General features: G+C 46.8%; 1 protein-coding gene across 1 annotated transcript in view; it reads left to right on the top strand.

Moving 5' to 3' along the window:
* SCPEP1 (serine carboxypeptidase 1) overlaps positions 1–19,202 on the top strand; it is a gene marked incomplete at both ends in the record, with an annotated part of 35,275 nt that extends 16,073 nt beyond the window's left edge. The window contains 8 exons of the mRNA XM_080712511.1: positions 1,140–1,212; positions 7,391–7,428; positions 9,765–9,893; positions 10,959–11,052; positions 11,993–12,106; positions 15,339–15,476; positions 17,106–17,269; positions 19,140–19,202. Coding sequence (XP_080568637.1) covers positions 1,140–1,212; positions 7,391–7,428; positions 9,765–9,893; positions 10,959–11,052; positions 11,993–12,106; positions 15,339–15,476; positions 17,106–17,269; positions 19,140–19,202 — 813 coding nt within the window. The remainder of the gene's footprint in view (positions 1–1,139; positions 1,213–7,390; positions 7,429–9,764; positions 9,894–10,958; positions 11,053–11,992; positions 12,107–15,338; positions 15,477–17,105; positions 17,270–19,139) is intronic.
* Positions 19,203–19,462: the final 260 nt, after the last annotated feature.

Raw genomic sequence — 19,462 nt, 5'->3', positions numbered from 1 at the left:
CAGCCTGCCAAGGGATTACAAGGTGTTCCACCATCTGGCTCACACCCAATGATTTTACTTCCAGAAATCTGTCCTATGGAAAGACTTATACATATGCATGTGTGAGAAGATATTTATTATGCCATTGTTATAATGTCCATAAACTGAAAATAGCTCAGTGGCTATCAGTGGAGGACTACTTATGTAAAGTAGGCGTGCCCTTCCGTGATGGAACACAGCAATTGCTATAAAGAATGGAGAGATAGCCAGATATGGAGGCGCACACTTGTAATCCTAGCATTTTGGAAGGCTGAGGCAGGGGGATCGTGGTTCGCAGACAGTCTCAGCTACTTATTGAGGCCCTGTGCAACTTAGTGAGACCCTATTTCAAAGTAAAGAATAAAAAATGGGGCTGGGGGTATAGCTTGGAGGTAGAATGCCCCTGAGTTCCATCCCTAGTACTGAAAAAAAAAAAAAAAAAAGGAGAGATCACCCAGGCATGGTGGCATATACCTGTAATTCCAGGACTTGGGAGGCAAAGACAGGAGGATCACAGGTTCAAGGCTAGCCTAAGCAATTTAATGAGACCCTCACAACTCAGAGATACTCTGTCTCAAAAATAAAAATAAAATAGGGCTGAGGATGTAGCTCAGAGTTAGAAAGCCCCTGAGTTTGAGTGTAAGCCGTAGTTGTTGTTTTTTTGTTTTGTTTTGTTGGTGGTACTGGGGTTCCTGGAAACCCTTCTACCTCCGGGCTACACTTCCAGACCTATTTTATATTTTTTTATTTGGAAACAGGGTCTCTTAAGCCAGCGAGGCTGGCTTGGCTGGCTTCAAATCAAAGTGATCCTTAGGCGCCCAGCTAAGCCCTAGTTAAAAAAAAAAAAAGACTAGAGACAGACCCTCCATGCATCCTGGGGACACCTGTGATGAGGTAGAGAGAAGTTAAGCACATCCTTATTTTGCCAGTGGCCACAGGAAAGAGCCACCCTTGCTCCTTGGTGAGTGCCTGTGATGTTTCGATGCCAGAGGATCTTGGGAATGGGCAGGGCAAAGGTTTTCTGTTCCCAGCAAGACAGCATCTGATACCTTCCTCTGTTGGGGAAGGGCTGGGGGGCCCAGGGTTCCCTTGGTGAGGATGTTTCTCGGCTCCTCTTTCAGGCTGTTCAGCAAGGGACCATCAAGTGCAACTTTTCTGGGGTTGCTTTGGGTGATTCTTGGATCTCCCCTGTTGGTAAGTACAGAATTTTTAGACATTTCTTTACTTCCCCTCTCCCCATCCTTCCCTGGGATCTTGGGCTGCATTGTCCAGATCAAAGGCGAAGGCAACAGAATTCATGTGGAGAAGTCAGCACAGAAAGTGTTCACCCCGGAAGCATCCCAAAAATGTGGGAATGAGAGCTCATTGATAGAGCAGCAACCACCGAACTGGGTTCTCTTACTGATTTTCACAACAAGGGACCTGAACTTTATAGCTGAAGATATTCTAAAGGCTCAGAGAGGTTGAGGAGACATGCCTGCTGGCACACAAAATGAGTAGCCTAGGAAGAACTCGGCGTGACTCGGCGTGCTGGAGAACCTGCGTTGCCCACTCGTCCCCTCCAGCACGCCAACCCTGGCGTGAGCATTCGGGGTGAAGTTTCCTTCTGCTGCTCCCGTCGGTGGCGAGGCAAGGTTATCACCGGATCTCGCAACTCGGAGGTGCGCAGTTTCACAACTGAGCATGCTTGTTTGGAGCGGGGACGGGAGTTGTTGCAGATGTTCCGGGTGTGGCTTCAGACATCTGATCTCACCATCTTGGTGGGGTCCACTGGAGACTCCCGCAGGGTTTCTCAACCTCAGCGCCATTGACATTGTGAGGCCAAGTAATTCTTGGTTGAGCGGAGCTGCCCTGTGCGCTGTGGAGATGCTGTAGGATATTTATCTGCAGCTGCCCCGGCCTCTGCCTGGGAGAGGCCGTTAGCACCACCTCAGTGTGGCAGCCCGAAATGTCTGCAGATGTTGCCAGATGTTCCCCTGCAGAGCACAGTCGCTGCTTGTTGGGAACTCCTGTTGTAACCTTATAGGAAGTGACTTTTCACCGGCAAAACTGAACTTTAGAGTTAGAAATCAGAAGAGAGCTTGCCCCTGGAGGGGAGATGGGGGAATTAGCTGAGAGAGGCCCAAGGGAACTTCCGAGGCTGTCTTGAGGAGGGGCTGGTCATGTGGACATATGTATTCATCAAAACTCCTAAGCCGGGCGTGGTGGCGCATGCTTGTAATCCCAGCATTCCAGCATTCGGGAGGCTGAGACCTGGAGGATCCCAGTTCGCGGACAGCCTCAGCTACTTAGTGAGGCCCTCTGCAACTCAGTGAGACCCGGTTTCAAAATAAAGAATAAAAAATAGGGCAGAGGGTGTAGCTCAGAGGTCAAATGCCCCTGGGTTCCATCCCCAGACCCGCAAAAAACAAACAAACAAAAAAAAACTCCTAAAGGACCAGGTGCGGTGGTGCGCACCTGTAATCCCAGCCATTTGGGAAGCTGAGACAGAAGGATCACAAGTTCAAGACCAGGCTGGAAAACCTCGTAAGAGCCTGTCACAAAATGAAAAATATAGAAAAAATAGAAAGGACTGGGAATGTAGTTCAGTGGTAGAGCACCCTCAGTTTAACCCCCAGCCTTTTATTTTTATTCTAAAAATAAAAACAAAGCAAAAAAACTACTAAAGGTACATTTATTAACTATGCATTGTGCTATGTGATTATAGCTTAGTCATTAAAAACAATAATTTAAGGTGGGTGTTGTGACTCACACCTGTAATCTCAGTTATTTGGGAGGCTGAGACAGGAAGATCAGAGGTTTGCAGCGAGCTTCAATGACTTACTAAGACCCTCAATAATTTAGCAAGACTCTGTTTCAAAATAAAAAATAAAGTAGGGTTGGGGGTATAGCATGGAAGTAGAATGCCCCGGGTTCAATCTCCAATACCAAAAATATATTTTAACTAAAAATAATAATTTATAGTTGGGCGTGGTGGCGCACGCTTGTAATCCCCGCGCTTGGGAGGCAGAGACAGGAGGATCGCGCAGGTTCGAAGCCAGGTGCATGCGCTGGCTTAGGAGACCCTGTTTCCAAATAGAAAAATGTAAAAATAGGTCTGGGAGTGTAGCCCGGAGATAGAAGGGCTTCCAGGAACCCCAGTACCACCAAAAATAAATAAATTAATAATAATAATAATAATAATAATAATAATAATAATTTATAGCTGGGTGTGGCGGCACATGCTTGTAATCCCAGCATTTGGGAGGCTGAGACAGGAGGACTGGTTTGCAGACAGCCTCAGCTACTTAGTGAGGCCCTTTGCAACACAGTGAGTCCCTGTTTCAAAATAAAGAATGAAAAATAGGGCTGGGGGGTGTAGCTGGGAGGTAGAATCCCCCTGTGTTCCATTCCTAGTACCGTAAAAAAAAAAAAAAAAAAAATAATAATAATATAAAGGTAATATTTCCTTCTAACCAGTAGGATTTGGCTTGTTCCACAGCCAGGTCCCAGATGGGCTTGGGATACTCTGATGCTTGGAGTGTTGTTTCTTGCCCTCCGGCTTGGCATCTCCAGGGCAGAGTACAGTGGTATGAAGTCAGCCAAGCATGGAGAGGCAGGCTCGCTCCGTGCTTTTCCCTTGAGAGGCAGCTCACAGGACACCAAGAAACTGCAGAAGCCTTGGTCCAAGGCAGGAGGGCTCTACGGGGTTTTATCAGGGGTTTTATCAGATTCCGCTCTGTAGGGCAGCAAGGTTATCATCAGGCCATGCAGCTTAGAGGTCTGCCTCCCTGTGGGATGAGAGATAAGAGGTGTTTGCGACTCAGAAGCACAGTGCTGGCCTCATACTTCCCCACGGGGTCTCATCACAGTTTCACCACAGTACTAGACACTTTGCATGGGCTAACTTCCTTTCATCCTTCCTTACAAAACCCCACGGGAAGGATCCTATTATTATCCTAACTTTGTAGATGATGAAACTGAGACTTGGAGAGGTTAAGCAACTTCCCTAGAGTTGCATGGCTAATGTGGTAGAGCCGGGATTCAAACCCAGAGAGCAGGTGCTGGAATCCACTTTACCACTGTGGCACCCTAGCACTCTGCACCGCCAGACCCAGCCTTACAGCCTCATGGCTTTGCAAACGCTGTTCAGTCTGCTCAGAACCTACCTTTTTCTTGCCATGACCCATTCACCCGTGAATTGCCTGTCTAGGTCTTTATCTGGCCATCCATATTGACTTTATTTGCTTATTTTTGGTACTGGGGATTGAACTCAGAGGCATTCTACCTCTGAGTTACACCCCTAACATCATCATCATCATTATAATAATAATTATTATTACTATTATTTGCATTACTGGAGATTGAACCCAGGAGTATTTGACCTGTGAGCTACATCTCCAGCCCTATCTCTAGGCTAGGGTAAGGCAGCAGGAGAAAGGCCATCGTCCCAGGTAAAGCTGCCACCAGGAACAGCTCTGAAGATTCCATCTGTTCCTTGGTCTTCTTGTAGGAGAACGGCAGGGTTCGACATTTATTTTCCAGATCACCAAGGTTATATAGACAAAAAGATCCACTGGCTTTTTCTAGAAATGTCTTTAAAGGCAAATGCAGCCAGGTGTGGTGGCACACACCTGTAATCCCGGTACTTAGGAGTCTGAGACAGGAGGATCACAGGTTCGAGGACAATCTTGAGCAAGTAGAGAGCCTCTCAGCAACCTAGCAAGACCCTGTTTAAAAATAAGAAATAAAATCAGGCTGGGAGTGTAGAGCTCAAAGGTAGAATGCCTCTGGGTTCAATTCCCCATATCACTAAATAAATAAATAAATAAATAAATTAATTAAAGACAAATGCAAGCTGAGCATGGTGGCAGACACTTAGAATCCCAGTACTTGAGAAGCTGCGGCAGGAGGATCTCAGGTTTGAAGCCAGCCTCAGTAACTTCGAGGCTGAGAGCTACTCAGCAAGGCTCTCAGCTAATTAGCAAGAGACCCTATTTCCAAATAAAAATAAAACAGCAAGTCATTTACCACCCTTGTCTTTGTAGAAGAGCTTGCCAAGCCCTGCTCTGTATCAAGCAGGGAATGGGATGCATCGGAGAATTACAATGATTCGGTGTCTCCAGAAACTAAAGCCCGGGCTTAAAGATTAAGCTAGAGAGGTAAATGAATAGCTCGGTCACAGGGGACCTGGTATGCCTGCCTGCGTTTCTCAGTGCGAACCTGAAACATACCAGTCCGGTGAAATGCTATATACAAAGCCCTCTGTGGTCACATATGTTTTGGAAGTGCTAAACGCTGGCTCTACCTCCTCGGGGTCCCTAGGCATATTAAAGGCTCTGAGAAATTCCGCACTAAAGAAATGTGTTCTAAGCTGGGCTTGGTGGCGCACACTTGTAGTCCCAGCATTTGGGAGGCTGAGACAGGAGGATTGTGGTGGTTCGAGGACAGCCTCAGCTACTACTTAAGCCCTTTGCAACTCAGTGAGAGCCTGTTTCAAAAATAAAGAATAGCCGGGCGTGGTGGCGCACGCTTGTAATTCCCAGTACTTAGGAAGCTAAGGCAGGAGGATTGCACAGGTTTGAAGCCAACCCCAGCTATTTAGTGAGGCTCTCAGCAACTTAGTGAAATCCTGTTTCCAAATAAAATATAAAACAGGTCTGTAAGAGTGTAACTTGGAGGTAGAATGCCCCTGGGTTCCATCCCCAGCACCGCAAAAAAGAAAAAAAAAAATGTGTTCTATTTTGCATAACTCCAAAGGTATTTAATTGAAGAATAGAGTTTTGCTCCCTAGAACCTAGATTTAAATCCTGGAGAACTGAGATTATTTTTATTTCTATTATTTTATTTTATTTATTTTTATTGTATTTTTTGTGGTACTAGGAATTTAACTTAGGGGCATTCTACCTCTGAGCTATACTCCAGACCTATTTTTTATTCTTTCTTCTTTTTTTTTCTTTGTGATATTGGGAATTGAACCCAAGTGCATTCTACCTCCAAGTTACACCCCCAGCCTTTATTTATTTATTTATTTATTTATTTATTTATTTAATTTGCAGTTCTGGGGATAGAACCCAGGGGCATTCAACCTCCAAGCTATACCACCTGCCCTATTTTTTTATTCTTTATTTTGAAACAGGGTCTCACTAAGTTGCAGAGGTCCTCACTAAGTAGCTGAGGCTGTCCGCGAACTACGATCCTCCGGTCTCAGCCTCCTGAATACTGGAATTACAAGCCTGTGCCACCACACCTGGCTCCCAGCCCTATTTTTCATTCTTTATTTTGAAACAGGGTCTTACTAAGTTGTGGAGGGCCTCTCTAAGTAGCTGAGGCTGGCCGTGAACCTGGGATCCTCCTCAGTCAGCCTCCCAAGTACTGGGTTTACAAGCATGCACCACCACACTCAGCTCCAGAAGTGAGATTTTTTTTAACACATACTTCGGGCTGGTTGACCTTGGAGAAGGTTTGAAGGCTGTGGGGGGATCCTGGAGGTTGAATCCAGGGATATTCTACTTCTGAGCTAAAACCCCTAGCCCTATTTTGTCTTTAGTTTGAAACAGAGTCTCACTAGGTTGCTGAGAGTCTTGTTGACTTGCTGAGGCTGGTCTTGAACCCGCAATCCTCCTGTCTCAGCCTTCCAAGTGCTGGGATTACCGGTGTGCGCCACCATACCTGGTTAAACAGAATGGACTTCTTTTTCCTTTTGGCAGTGCTGGGACTTGAACCAGACAAGCGCTTTACCACTGAGTCACTACCTCAACTGCACTGAAGGCTTTAGGCAAAGGAGTGACATTCTGAAATGTGCTTTATGCCTTGATGTCCTTGATACTCTGTTGGCCCCACCTCTCAGCACAGATTGTCTTAACCTAGTGATGGTATCTGTGCACTCTGTCTAGGCTAGCTTCTGTGCATTTTCTAGTTCTTATTTATATCTCGGGGCTGTTTGCCCTTAATAACCTCTGAATGTGACTGTGAAATAGAACCAAACTGATTGCCCCTAGAGCCACACACATACAAGTTATAAATGTCTTAGCCTTCTTCCTCAATTAGCTTCTGGGCAGAAGCTAGCCAATAGGGTGCCGAGCAGAAATGCGAGGGCGGGGAACATTCTCAGCTGTCAAAAAGCCCAGAAGGCTGCAGATCGGAGCCTCCACCTGCTCACCCACCACCTGCCTGTGGGAGTGCACCATCACGGTGACTCAGTATCAGGTTGGATCAACACACCACGAGTGCTCAAAGACAGAGGACAGTCCCTCGCCCACTTTCTGGCCTCGGGCTCTGCCCATCTCCGGCATGGGCACTAGTGAGCTCAAAAGCAGAGGAAAGCCAGTGAGATGGTTCTTTGAAAACACAGCCACAATTCACTTAATTTGTGCCTATGTGATTTCTTTAGACTCAGTGCTGTCCTGGGGACCTTACCTGTACAGCATGGTAAGTAAGTGCGTCCTCATCTCTGCGTCCTCCATGGTACACAGCCCTGCTGACCTCTGCTCTGACTTCCCTCTGTCCTCGGGAAGAGCAAGCCAAGTGCGTTTGCACAGATGGCTGGTACTGTTCCTTAAAGACTATCAGGGTATATTAAATTAGAGATTGTAGCCAACTGTGGCGGCCCACACCTGTTAATTCCAGTCCTAGGGAGGCTGAGACTAGAGGATTGCAGATTGAGGGACAACCTCAGCAAAATCCTCAGCAACTTAGCAAGGCTCTATTTCAAAGAAAAATGGGGCTGTGAATGTAGGTCAGAGATAAAATGGGCCTGGGTTCACTCCCCAGTGCCATACATACATACATAGAGACCCTAAGCAATGTCTTGTTGGGAAACCCCCCCCCCAAAAAAAAAAAAGTCAGCACACTTATTGCATTTTTCTACATATAAGAAATACAGTTTTGGGGGGTATATGGGCATTGAATCCAAGGGCATTCTACCTTCAAGCTACACTTCCAGCCCCTTTTTTAATTTTTGAAATATGTTCTCACTAAATTGTTGAGGGTCTTGCTAAGTTGCTGATGTTGGTCTCAAACCTGCAATCTTCCTGTCTCAGCCTCGCAAGTACAGAGATTACAGACAGGCGTCACCACCTGGCTAAAAAAAAAAAAAAAACCACACAATTTTTTTTAACTCCCAAACTTTATTTTTGTGCTACTGGGAATTGAGCCTAGGGGTTCTCTACCACTGAGTTATGCCCCCAACCCTTTTTATTTTTTATTTTGAGATAGGATCTCGCTAAATTGCCCAGGCTTACCTCAAAGTTGCAATCCTCTTGCCTCAGCCTCCCAAGTACTAGGATTACAGGTATGCGCCATTCAAAGTTGAAAGGTTACAGTGAACAAGCACATACTCACCATCTTAATTCACTTAACATTCTGCTGTATTTCCTCTATTAAAAACAGTGATGTCAGGCCGGGCGTGGTGGTGATTGTAAATCTGCTACTTGGGAGGCTGGGACAGGAGGACTGCAGGTTCAGGGACAGCCTCAGCAAGAAGTGATACTCTTTATCAACCTAGTGAGACCCTGTTTCAAAATAAAAATAAATTAGGGCTGGGAGTGTAGCTTGGAGGTAGAATGCCCCTGGGTTCAATCCTCAGTGCCACACAAACATGTAACACTAGCCAGGTGTGGTGGCGTACACCTGTAATCCTAGTACTTGGGAGGCTGAGACAGGAGGATTACAGATTTGAGGACAGCCTCAGCAATTCAGCAAGGCCCTCCACAGCTTAGCAAGACCCTGTTTACAAATAAAAGATAAAAATAGGGCAGCCGGGAGTGATGGCACACACTTGTAATCCCGGCACTTGGGAGGCTGAGACAGGAGGCTCGCGCAGGTTCAAAGCCAGCCTCAGCTACTGAGTGAGGCTCTCAGCAACTTAGTGAGACCCTGTTTCCAAATAAAGTGTAAAATAGGTCTGGTAGTATAGTCCAGAGGTAGAAAAGCCCTGAGGTTCCACCCCCAGTACCACACACACAAAAAATAAATAAATAAAAATAGGGCTGGGTTGTTGCTCAGAGGTAGAATGCCCCTAGTTTCAATCCCCAGTACCACAAAAAACATATATATATTTATTTTGATGGTACTGGGGTTGCTGGAAATCCTACTACCTCCGAGCTACACTCCCAGACCTATTTTTATATTTTTATTTGGAAACAGGGTCTCTTAAGCCAGTCGGGCTGGCTTCGAACCAGCACGATCCGGCTGTCTCCACCTCCCAGGCTCGGGATTAAATACAAATATGTGTCTTGAAGCCAAGCACGGTGGTCCATGTCTGAAATCACAGCTACTCTGAAGGCTGACTCAGGAGGATTATAAGTTCAAGGCCAGCCTGTGCATCTTAGTGAAGGCCTGTCTCAAAAACAGTAAATGAGTGAATAATTAATTGAATTAATAAATTTGACTAATCAATGAAATTAATTATTTAAATGAAAGGTCTGCGGTTGTAGTTTGGTGGTCATCTGTTTCCCCTAGCATGCACCAGACCCTGGCTTCAAGACCCAGTATTGCCAAAAAAAAAAAAAAAAAAAAAGGAAAGAAAGAAAAGACTGTGACTTGGGCTGGGGGTGTAGCTCAGCGTTGGAGCACTTACCTCGCATGCTCAAGGGCCTGGCTTTGAGTCCCAGCACCATTATATGAGTCAGGAAAATACTCTTTCATATGTAAGCTCCCCTTTCTCCCACACAGCCCCCTGTTCTTTCTCCTGTCCATCCCTGGCTGCAGCAATACCAAATTTGTGTTCCCAAGTGGACCTTTTTTGTTCTTGATTTGCGTTCCAGTCTCTTCTCGATGAAAAGGGTCTGGCAGAGGTATCTGACATTGCGGAGCAAATCCTGGATGCTGTGAACAAGCGACTCTACAAAGAGGCCACCCTGCTATGGGGGCAAGCGGAAGTACTCATTGAAAAGGTAAAAGGGAGGCGGGCGTGGTGGCGCACGCTTGTAATCCCCGCGCTTGGGAGGGAGGCTGAGACAGGAGGATCGTGGTTCGAGGACAGCCTTAGCTTCTTAATGAGGCCCTTTGCAACTCAGTGAGATCCTGTTTCAAAGTAAAGAATAAAAAATAGGTCTGGGGGTGTGGCTCAGAGGTAGAATGCCCCTGGGTTCCATCCCCAGTACCACAAAAAAAGAAAATAATTAATTAATTTTAAAAAAGGTAAAAGGGGCTGTGTGCAAATTAGTACTTGGGAGGCTGAGACAGGAGGATTATAATAGGTTCGAGGTCAGCATGTGATCACTTAGAACCTGTTTCCAAATAAAAAATAAAAGAGGGCTGGAAGTGTAGTTCAGTGGTTGAATACCCTGGGTTCAATCCCCTGCACCACACACAAAAAAAGGAAATTAAAAAAACAAAAGATAAAAAGGGATATGCTTAAGGGCCGACATGGTTTGGCTTTTTCCCCTGGGCACAGGGCCTCTAGTTGGTATTTTTAGGATTGGGGTCTGTCCTGGGTCTCCTTAGAAACCTGGAAATGATTGCATGCCAAACGATACAATAATGCATCTGGGTAGGGTCCGAGTGGCCTCTATGAGGTGGGAAAGCCGCCCACAGCCGCCAAGACTTGCTTGTCCTCAGCTCAGCGTATGGAGTCTGTAAGAGAGTCTGTCTTGCAGAGGTGCGTCTTGCAGAGATTCTGAGATGCTGTATGCTCTCTTTTGAGCTCAGCCAAGCAGCCTTCTGACTCCAGTCAGCCGATGGCGGTGGGGGGGGGGGCGCTGAGGACTCTGGAGCAGGGCCCTCCGCAGCTCTGACACACGGGCCCGCAGATGGGCTCCCGTGAGCTTCACGACGCCCCAGGAACGTGGGCGGACACAGCTGCTTTCTGAGCCTTCCAGAGCTGCATCTCTTTCTGGTCCAAGTCAGTTTTCAAAACTAAAGCCATCTTTGGAGAAACATGTGCCTTTCTGTTTTGCAACTCTGATGATGGAAAAAGGAAAAGAAAAAAAAAAGGCAAATGTACTTGTGTATTTCAGAATACAAATGGGGTGAACTTCTATAACATTTTAGCTAAAAGCGACCCCACGTCTGCCATGGAATCGAGCCTAGAATTCACATCGAGCCACTTGGGTGAGTGAGCCTGGACACTGTTAGCTCCTTTACAAAGCTCTCTTTAGGTAGAATTTACTTGCCACAGAATTCACCGGCTTAAAGGGTATGACGAGTTTTCATGTATTCACAGAATTTTGCAGCCACCATCACAGTCCGGTTTTAGAACATCCCCATCACCCACCCCAACAAGATGCCACGTGTCTGCAGTCAGTTCTCATTCCCACTCCCAGCCCCAGCCTCCACTGTCTGCTTCCTACTTCTTTGGATTCGTCTTTTCTGAATATTTTGCATAAAAGGAATCATATAGCAGTTTTTTGGGGGTGGTTTTTTGGGGTTTTTTGGGGGTTTTTTTGTTTTTTTTTTTTCATCTGACTTCTGTCATGTAGCATATGTTTTTGAAATTTGGAAACCAACTTCTTTTTTTTTTCTTTACGAGAGATCAAACCCAAGGTCTGCAACTTCTTTTTTTGTTCCGCAGGGGCTCAAACCTAGGATCTGCTATATGCCATGCAAGCCCTCCGCTATGGAACTAAACCCCCATCCCCAGAGAACCAATGTCTGTCCACCAAATCACAGTGTCAGTTCACTGCAGGACTGAATTTAGTGGTCCTTTATCCGGCAAGCTTCACACCGGATGCAGAATGCTTGGCTTCCTCCCTCTGCAGGAGGCCTATAAAGGCTGTCGGATACCTCCAGATTCCTCTTCTTAGATGATTTTCTTTAGCCATTCTGGATAACCCCGCAGTGCATAGAATATAGCAATCAATTCTAGGAGAGCCCCCCTTCCTTCAAACTATTCCTGACTTTTTTCCTCTACCCTAGGTAAATCAAGGTGACACTTTTCCTTTTCCAGCCAAAAGCTTCCCAATCACTGCACAGCCTCCCCAGCAACCTGGGGAAGATGTCCTGTGCTCCTGACTCCAGACCTCTGACTCACTGCATACCTGTTTGGTTCTAGTTCGCCTCTGTCAGCGCCACGTGAGACACCTCCAAGGAGACGCCTTAAGTCAGCTCATGAACGGCCCCATCAGAAAGAAGCTCAAAATTATCCCCGAAGATTTCTCCTGGGGAGGTATTGTTGTGACCTAATTATTAAGTGCATTCGTAGAGTTGGGGTGATAGAGGTGTAAATTCAGAGGACTTATTTTGTGTGGTGGGTTTTGTTGGTGGTGAGAGCACATTGCAGGTAAAACTGTATTGCTCTGCACATTTTATAGGCACGTGAGGGTACGTAGAGGCAGTCGACAACATGTCAATATTGGTTCAAAACTAAGGGGAGAGCCGAATGTGGTGGCACCCACTTGGGAGGCTGAGGCAGAAGGATTGAAATTTCACGGCCAGCATCAGCAACTTAGTGAGACCCTGTTTCAAAATAAAAGAATAAACTAGGGCTGGTGGTATAGCTCAGAAATAGACTGTCCCTGGTTTCCATCTGCAATTACCACAAAAAGGAGGGGATGGTAAAGAAATAGGTGAAGAGAGAAATGATATTTGACTGATCGTGAGCCAGTAATTGTTGAAGCCTGGTATGGGTACATGGGAATCAGTATAATCTATTTACCTTTGTATAAGTTTGAATTTTTTTTTTTTTTTTTTTTTTTTGTGGGTGTGTGTGGTGCTAGGGATTGAGCCCTGGGGCATTCTACCTCCAAGCTATATCCTCAGCCCTATTTTACTTTTATTTTGAAACAGAGTCTTCCTAGGCTCATGAAAGTCCCACTTCTTGCTGAGGCACCACCATGCTTATCTAGTTTGAAAATTTTCAAAAAAAAAAATAATAATAAGCTGGGCACGGTGGCCCATGGGCTATAATCCCAGTACTTGAGAGGCTGAGACAGGAGAGTCCCAGGTTTGAGGTCAGCCTCAACAATTTAGCAAGGCCCTCAGCAACTTAGCGAGACCTTGTTTCAAAATAAAATAGGGCTGAGGGTGTAGCTTAGAGGTAGAATGCTCCTGGGTTAGATCCCTAGTACAAAAAATACAATATGTATATGTATAATACAGAAACTCATGCCCCAGGTCACAGTTGATTACAGGTAAGATTTCCAGTCAGAGGTCCTCTAGCAGATGTCTGACCTGCCCATGTGCTGGGACAGGGTTTTGTTTTTGTTTTACATATTGGGGACTGAACCCAAGGGCATATATATTTCTAAGCTACATCCTCAGCCCTGTTTTTTATTCTTTATTTTGAAACAGGGTCTCACTAAATTGTGGAGGGTCTCACTAAGTAGCTGAGATCCTCCTGTCTCAGCCTCCCAAGTATTGGGATTACAAGCATGCACCACCACGCCCGGGTGGACAGGTTTTGACCAGCTCTCTCTTGCTGGCCTCCCCAAACAACCTCATGTTGCATGTGGTCAGCCATGTACCACATTCTGGTTTGAAGGTTAGAATGTAGAATATTGGAGCCTTGGGAGACCAGGCCTAGGTGGAAATCTTGAGTCTTGAGCCAATAGGACTCTCTAATATTTGGAGGAAAGCATTCTAAGCAAGCTGAGAAGGGTTTTGTTGTGTTTGTACCCAAGACTATGGGATCAACAGGCCCCCCCCCCTTTTTTTTTTTGGTCCTGGGGATTGAACCCAGTGGCATTCTACCTCCAAGCTATACCCCCAGCTCAAATTTTAAATTCTTTTTTGAACCAGGGTCTTACTAAGTTGCGGAGGGCCTCACTAAGTAGCTGAGGCTGGCTGCGAACCCAGATCCTCCTGTCTCAGCCTCCCAAGTACTGGGATGACAAGCGGGCATCACCAAACCCGGCTAAGAGGCCCCTTTCTAATGTGGCCCCTGGCATCTGCTGACAGCTCTGACTTGACCCTGATCTTGGATTCCTTAGACGCCACGGGCTGTCCTGCAGGTGCCAGAAGGCTCATTCAAGACCTAATATTTTCATTTCCTTAAGTCAAATGAAAAGATAGAATATGGTATCCGAGGCTGTAAAGGGTGGGTACAACTTCGGGGAGCTCTCATGGTGCCCAACACGAGGCAAGTTCTTGCAGGCACAGGACAAGATGGAACTGTCTTTGTCTCCAGATCTTCCTGCATGCGGTCAAGAAACAACAAATTGTCCTTGGCTAATACCCCCAGGGTCTTAATTGCAGTTTGTGGTGAAACTTAAACATTTGGATTCAGTCCGGGTTGAGTTCAAGTTGGAGCTTACCACTGACAAGCAAGCTGGGCATATTTCTTAGCCTCCCTCGGCCTCATTTTATTTTGTAACTATTTTCCAGGATAAGGTTCCCTATTTCCCAGAGTAGTGATGGAGAGCCAGAGGGAAGTAGTAGTGAAACGCCTGCTCGGCACAGTGGCCACGCTTGTGGCTGTGGTCCTTCCTCATGCTGGTGGTGCTGATGGCCAGAATCCAGTAGGGGTGCTCTGCCCACGGGCTCCTGCTGCCTGGGACCTGTTGCCCATTGTACTTCCTGCAAGGCAGCTCTGAGTTGGCTTAGTCTGCTTTGGTTTATTGTAAGGGAACCTCCCCCCAACCCTTGTTCAGAACTTGGAACATGGCCCTGGCACCAAAGGAAAACTGACATCAGCCCAAAACACAGCTTATTCCCCGAGTGGACCAACGTTTTCTGAACCAGGTGTAGTGATGCACGCCTATACTCCCAGTACTTGGGAGGTTGAGACAGGAGGATCAGAGATTCATGGCCAGCCCTCAGCCACTTAGTGAGACCCAGTTTCAAGATAAAAAATAAAATAGGGCTGGTGGTGTAGCTCAGAGAGAGAATCCCTCTGGGTTCAATCCCTAGTACCACCAAAAAAAGTATCTGGGCCTCAGCTTCTGTTTTCTTGGATAACTGGTCTCCAGTTTCAATTCCTCATTCAAGATGGAGTTGGCCTTAGCTGGGAAAGGCGGCGCAAGCCTATAATCTCAGCACCTGGGAGGCTGAGGCAGGAGGATTGCAGGTCCAAGGACAGCCTCAGCAAGTAGTGAGACTCATCAACCTAGCGAAAGCCTGTTTCAAAAAATAAAAAACCAAAATAGGGCTGGGGATGAAGCTCAGAGATAGAATGCCTCTGGGTTCAATCCCCAGTACCACAAAAAAAGGAAAAGATGGTGTCATCCTCACCGCCAGCTTCTGAGTGAAAGTACTCCTCCGTTTACATTCTCTTCCTCTCAGCTAGCTCCGGTGTGGACTACCGGCCGGCAGGTCCCTGTCTGTGCAGCGCCTGTCATTCACCCTTTGCCAGGTGCTGCACAGGGGGGACGTTTAGGTGCCAGGGCTGAGGGTGCTTGGGCTGAAAGATGCCTCTCATTCTGGCAGATTTCAAGCTGCTGCTGCTTCCTCTCCTTATGCAGCCCAGTCTTCCTATGTCTTCTTAAGCATGGAGGGGGACTTCATGAAGTCGGTCGTCAGCATCGTGGATGAGCTGCTGAAAGCTGGAGTCAACGTGACCGTGTATAATGGACAGCTCGACCTCATCGTGGACACCATGGGTAGGTGCCAGCCCTGAGGGACACGTGGAGGCAGTTGTATGGATTGGACTAGAAGGAAACTGGCCTCAGACATGTCAGTCTTGGGGTTGGTAATGTTGCTGCTAGGAGGAAGGCCATTTCCTGCTGTGTCCACCCCTCCCCTCCCCTCTGACTCCAGCTCTTCAAAAAGAAGGGCACCGAGTCAGGCACAAAGGTACACACCTATACTCCCAGTACTCGGGAGACTGAAACAGGAGGATCACAATTTCAAGGCCAGCCTCAGCAACTGAATATTCTCAGCAACTTAGCAAGCCTCTTTTTTCAAAATAAAAAGGGGATAGGAATACATCTTTGAGATAGAATGTCCTGAGTCTAATCCCCAGTACAGAGAGAGTTACTATGAATCCTCAGTCTGGACCCTTCCAGGTTTTGAAGCTCTTAGCTATTATTAAAGAAAAGAACAGCCTGCTCTGACTACAAAAAAAAAAAGAAGGAAAAAAAAAGACATTTCATGGCCACTAGGAAAATGGACTACTTAAGGAAAAACCTTATCTTTGCACAATTTCCCAGTAAATACTGCAAAGTGGATTAAAATTAAATTCTAAGCCAGGCATGGTGGCATACGCTTGTAATCCCATACTTAGGAGGCTGAGACAGGAGGATTGCAGGTTCAAAGTCAGCCTCAGATACTTAGTAAGGCTCTCGGCAACTTAGTGAGACCCTGTTTACAAATAAAATATAAAATGTCTGGAGGTGTAGCCTGGAAGTAGAAGGCCTTGGGTTCCATTGCCAGTACCACAAAAAACTAAACTCTAAGCCAGTTGTGGTGGCACACACCTATAATCCCAGTACTTGGGAGGCTGAGACAGGAGCATTGTCAATTGGAGGCCAGACATCACAACTTAATGAGGCCCTCGGCAATTTAATAAGACCCTGTTGCAAAATACAAAAATAAAATAGGGCTGAGGGTATAACTCAGAGATAGACTGCCCCTGGATTCACTCCCCAGTGCCACCAAAAAAAAAAAAAAAAAAGCTAAACTCTAACAATTCTCTGGCCCTGCAGCCCCAGAGCAGGTGGTCCTTGTCGGAGCCTCAGACATGTCAGTCTTGGGGCTGGTAATGTCAGCCGTGTGCTCACTTCTACCATCCAGAAGCCCAGAGACAGGTTCTCAGAACCAGAGTGAAGCCTGCGACCCCGCAGGCCACCGCACCTCCTGATGCTAACAGGGATGAGCGTTTTTACAGCTTGTGAGGAAGGACTCAGGGCAGTTGGAAGGGCTTCTGGTTTCTTCCATGTGCTGCCTGGGTGACCCTTTCTGCCACTTCTCAGTCCTCCTGCCAGCCCTGCCGGCCTCCAGAGGGCCCCGGCCCCTTCCCTGTGGAGCAGCCGGCAGTGGGAGCGTCGGAGGCAAAAGTATTCGGCCTCATAGCTGGTAGGTTTCTCAGCCTAAGATGCCCCAGGAATCTGATAGAAATGTAGGCGCTCGGGCCCCACCCAGAGCTGCTGAGTGAGAATTGGTGCTTTAACAAGCTCTCAATGAGTCTTAGGCACGTTATGGCTTGGAAAGTGTCCCTTTAAAGGACCTGGATCTTCCCCCTAGCTCACCCAGCTGCTAACGCCGGGCCCTTCTCTCGTTCCTCTCCCCAGGTCAGGAGGCCTGGATGCGACAGCTGAAGTGGCCAGACTTGCCCAAATTCCATCAGCTGAAATGGAAGGCCCTTTACAGTGACCCTAAGTCCTCCGAAACGTCGGCCTTTGTCAAGTCCTACAAGAACCTGGCTTTCTACTGGATTCTAAAAGCAGGTCACATGGTGAGAGTCAACTTAGCCGGGCATTCTGGCACCCTGGATTCCTAGTACTTGGGAGGCTGAGACAGGAGGACTGCAGGTTTGAGGCCTGCCTCAGAAAGTTAGCAAGACCCCCAAGAACTTATTGAACCCCTTTTTCAAAATAAAAATAAAAAGGAGAGCTGGGTGTGGTGGCGCACACTTGTAATCCCAGCACTTGGGAGGATGAGACAGGAGGATTGCACAGGTTCGAAGCCAGCCTCAGCTACTCAGTGAGGCTCTCAGCAACTTAGTGAGACTCTGTTTCTGAATAAAATATAAAATAGGTCTGGAAGTGTAGTCCAGGGGTAGAAAGCCCCTGGGTTTCATCCCAGTACCTCAAAAAAAAAAATAATAATAATAATAATTACATAAATAAATAAATAAATAAAAAGTGCTGGGGGAAGCCGGGTGTGGTGGCGCATGCTTGTAATCCCAGCATTTGGGAGGCTGAGACCAGAGGATCATGGTTCACAGATGGCCTCAGCTACTTAGTGAGGCCCTCCTCAACTTAGTGAGACCCTGTTTCAAAATAAAGAATAAAAAAATAGGGCAGGGGATATAGCTTGGAGGTCAAATGCCCCTGGGTTCCATCCCCAGACCCGCAAAAAAAAAAAAAAAAAAAAAAAAAAAATGCTGAGGGTGTAGCTCAGAGGTAAAACACCCTTAGGTTCAATCTCTAGTACTAAAGAGAGTTTTTTATTTTTTGTTTTTTAATGTGCATCTCCACTTCTTGGACTGGTTTAAAAAACTACACCAAGTTTGGGAATGTTTTAAGTTCTTTAATGAAATTCTACTACAGGTTGGGCATTCCCAAAGTCCAAAATGTTCTAAACGTGCCTGGTGTGGTGGCGCACGCTTTTAATCCTAGTATTTGGGAAGCTGAGACCGGAGGATTGCGGTTCTTGGACAGCCTCAGCTACTTAATGAGGCTCTTTGCAACTCAGTGACACCCTGTTTCAAAAAAAAGAATAAAAATAGGGCTGGAGGTATAGTTCAGAGTAGAATGCCCCTGGGTTCCAACCCCAGTACTGCAAAAAAAAAAAAAAAAAAAAAGATTAGCATCTTCCTTCTGCCTTAAAGAGACTTGGTCCGAGTACCCTGAGCATAGCCACTATAAAGAAATCAGGGCTGGGTGTGCTGGCGCACACTTGTAATCCCAGTACTTGGGAGGCTGAGACAGGAGGATCACAGGTTGGGGACCAGCCTCAGCAACTTACTAAAACTCTCAGCAAAAAGCCGGCCTGGTGACTAACGCTTGTAATCCGAAGCATTTGGGAGGCTGAGATTGGAGGATTTTGGTTCTCGGACAGCCTCGGCTACTTAGGCCCTCTGCAACTTAGTGAGACCCTGTCTCAAAATAAAGAATAAAAATAGGGCAGGGGGTGTAGCTCGTAGGTCAAATGCCCCTGGGATCCATCCCTGGACCCACACACACAAAAAAAAGTAGAGCTGGGGGTGTAGCTTGGAGGTAAAATGCCCCTAGGTTCAATCTCCAGTACCCCCCAACACATATACAAATATATAATTAAAAAAATAAAAAGAAATAAATCAAATCAGTCAACCAGCAGGGCCTGAAGATAGAGCAAAGAAATCAACAAATCAACCTCAATTGGAATAAAAGATTCTTTCCTAATTGCCAGATTTCCCCAGGCCCCGCCACTCAGCACAGTGGGGACCCAGAAGAGTTTCTGTGTAGCACAGGGGTCCTTTGCAAAAGGGCCTCTCTCTTTAAGGGACGCACTGAGGCGCAGCTCTCCTGGTTCCCTTCTGGGAGCAAGGGCTCAGGACACTGCCCCCGCCCCTGCCCAGGACCAGCACCAAAAACACTAACTGGGCTGCTGCTTGGTTCTAGGTTCCTTCTGACCAAGGGGACATGGCTCTGAAGATGATGAAGATGGTGACCCAGCAGGAGTAGGATGCGCTGGGCTGAAATGAGCTGGCCTGGCCTGGGGCGCAGGAGTGGAACCGGGGACCCAGGACCGTGGAGCGGCGGGAAGTGCCATTCTTCCCTGAATCTAACTTCCCCGGGATATGATGGCTTCTACCAGCCTCTACGGGCGACCCAGTCATGGCCTCTGGGGCAGCTTGGCAATCATTTCTTTTAAAACCTGATTATTTTTAAATGGATTTTTAAAAACAGAATGAAGGATTGTAATAGATTGACTTTGTCAGAAT

Source organism: Muscardinus avellanarius (genome assembly GCF_963383645.1).
Source record: "Muscardinus avellanarius genome assembly, chromosome: 16".
NCBI lineage: Eukaryota > Metazoa > Chordata > Mammalia > Rodentia > Gliridae > Muscardinus > Muscardinus avellanarius.
Note: the sequence above shows the minus strand (reverse complement) of the source record. Positions and strands in the feature narration are given on the sequence as shown.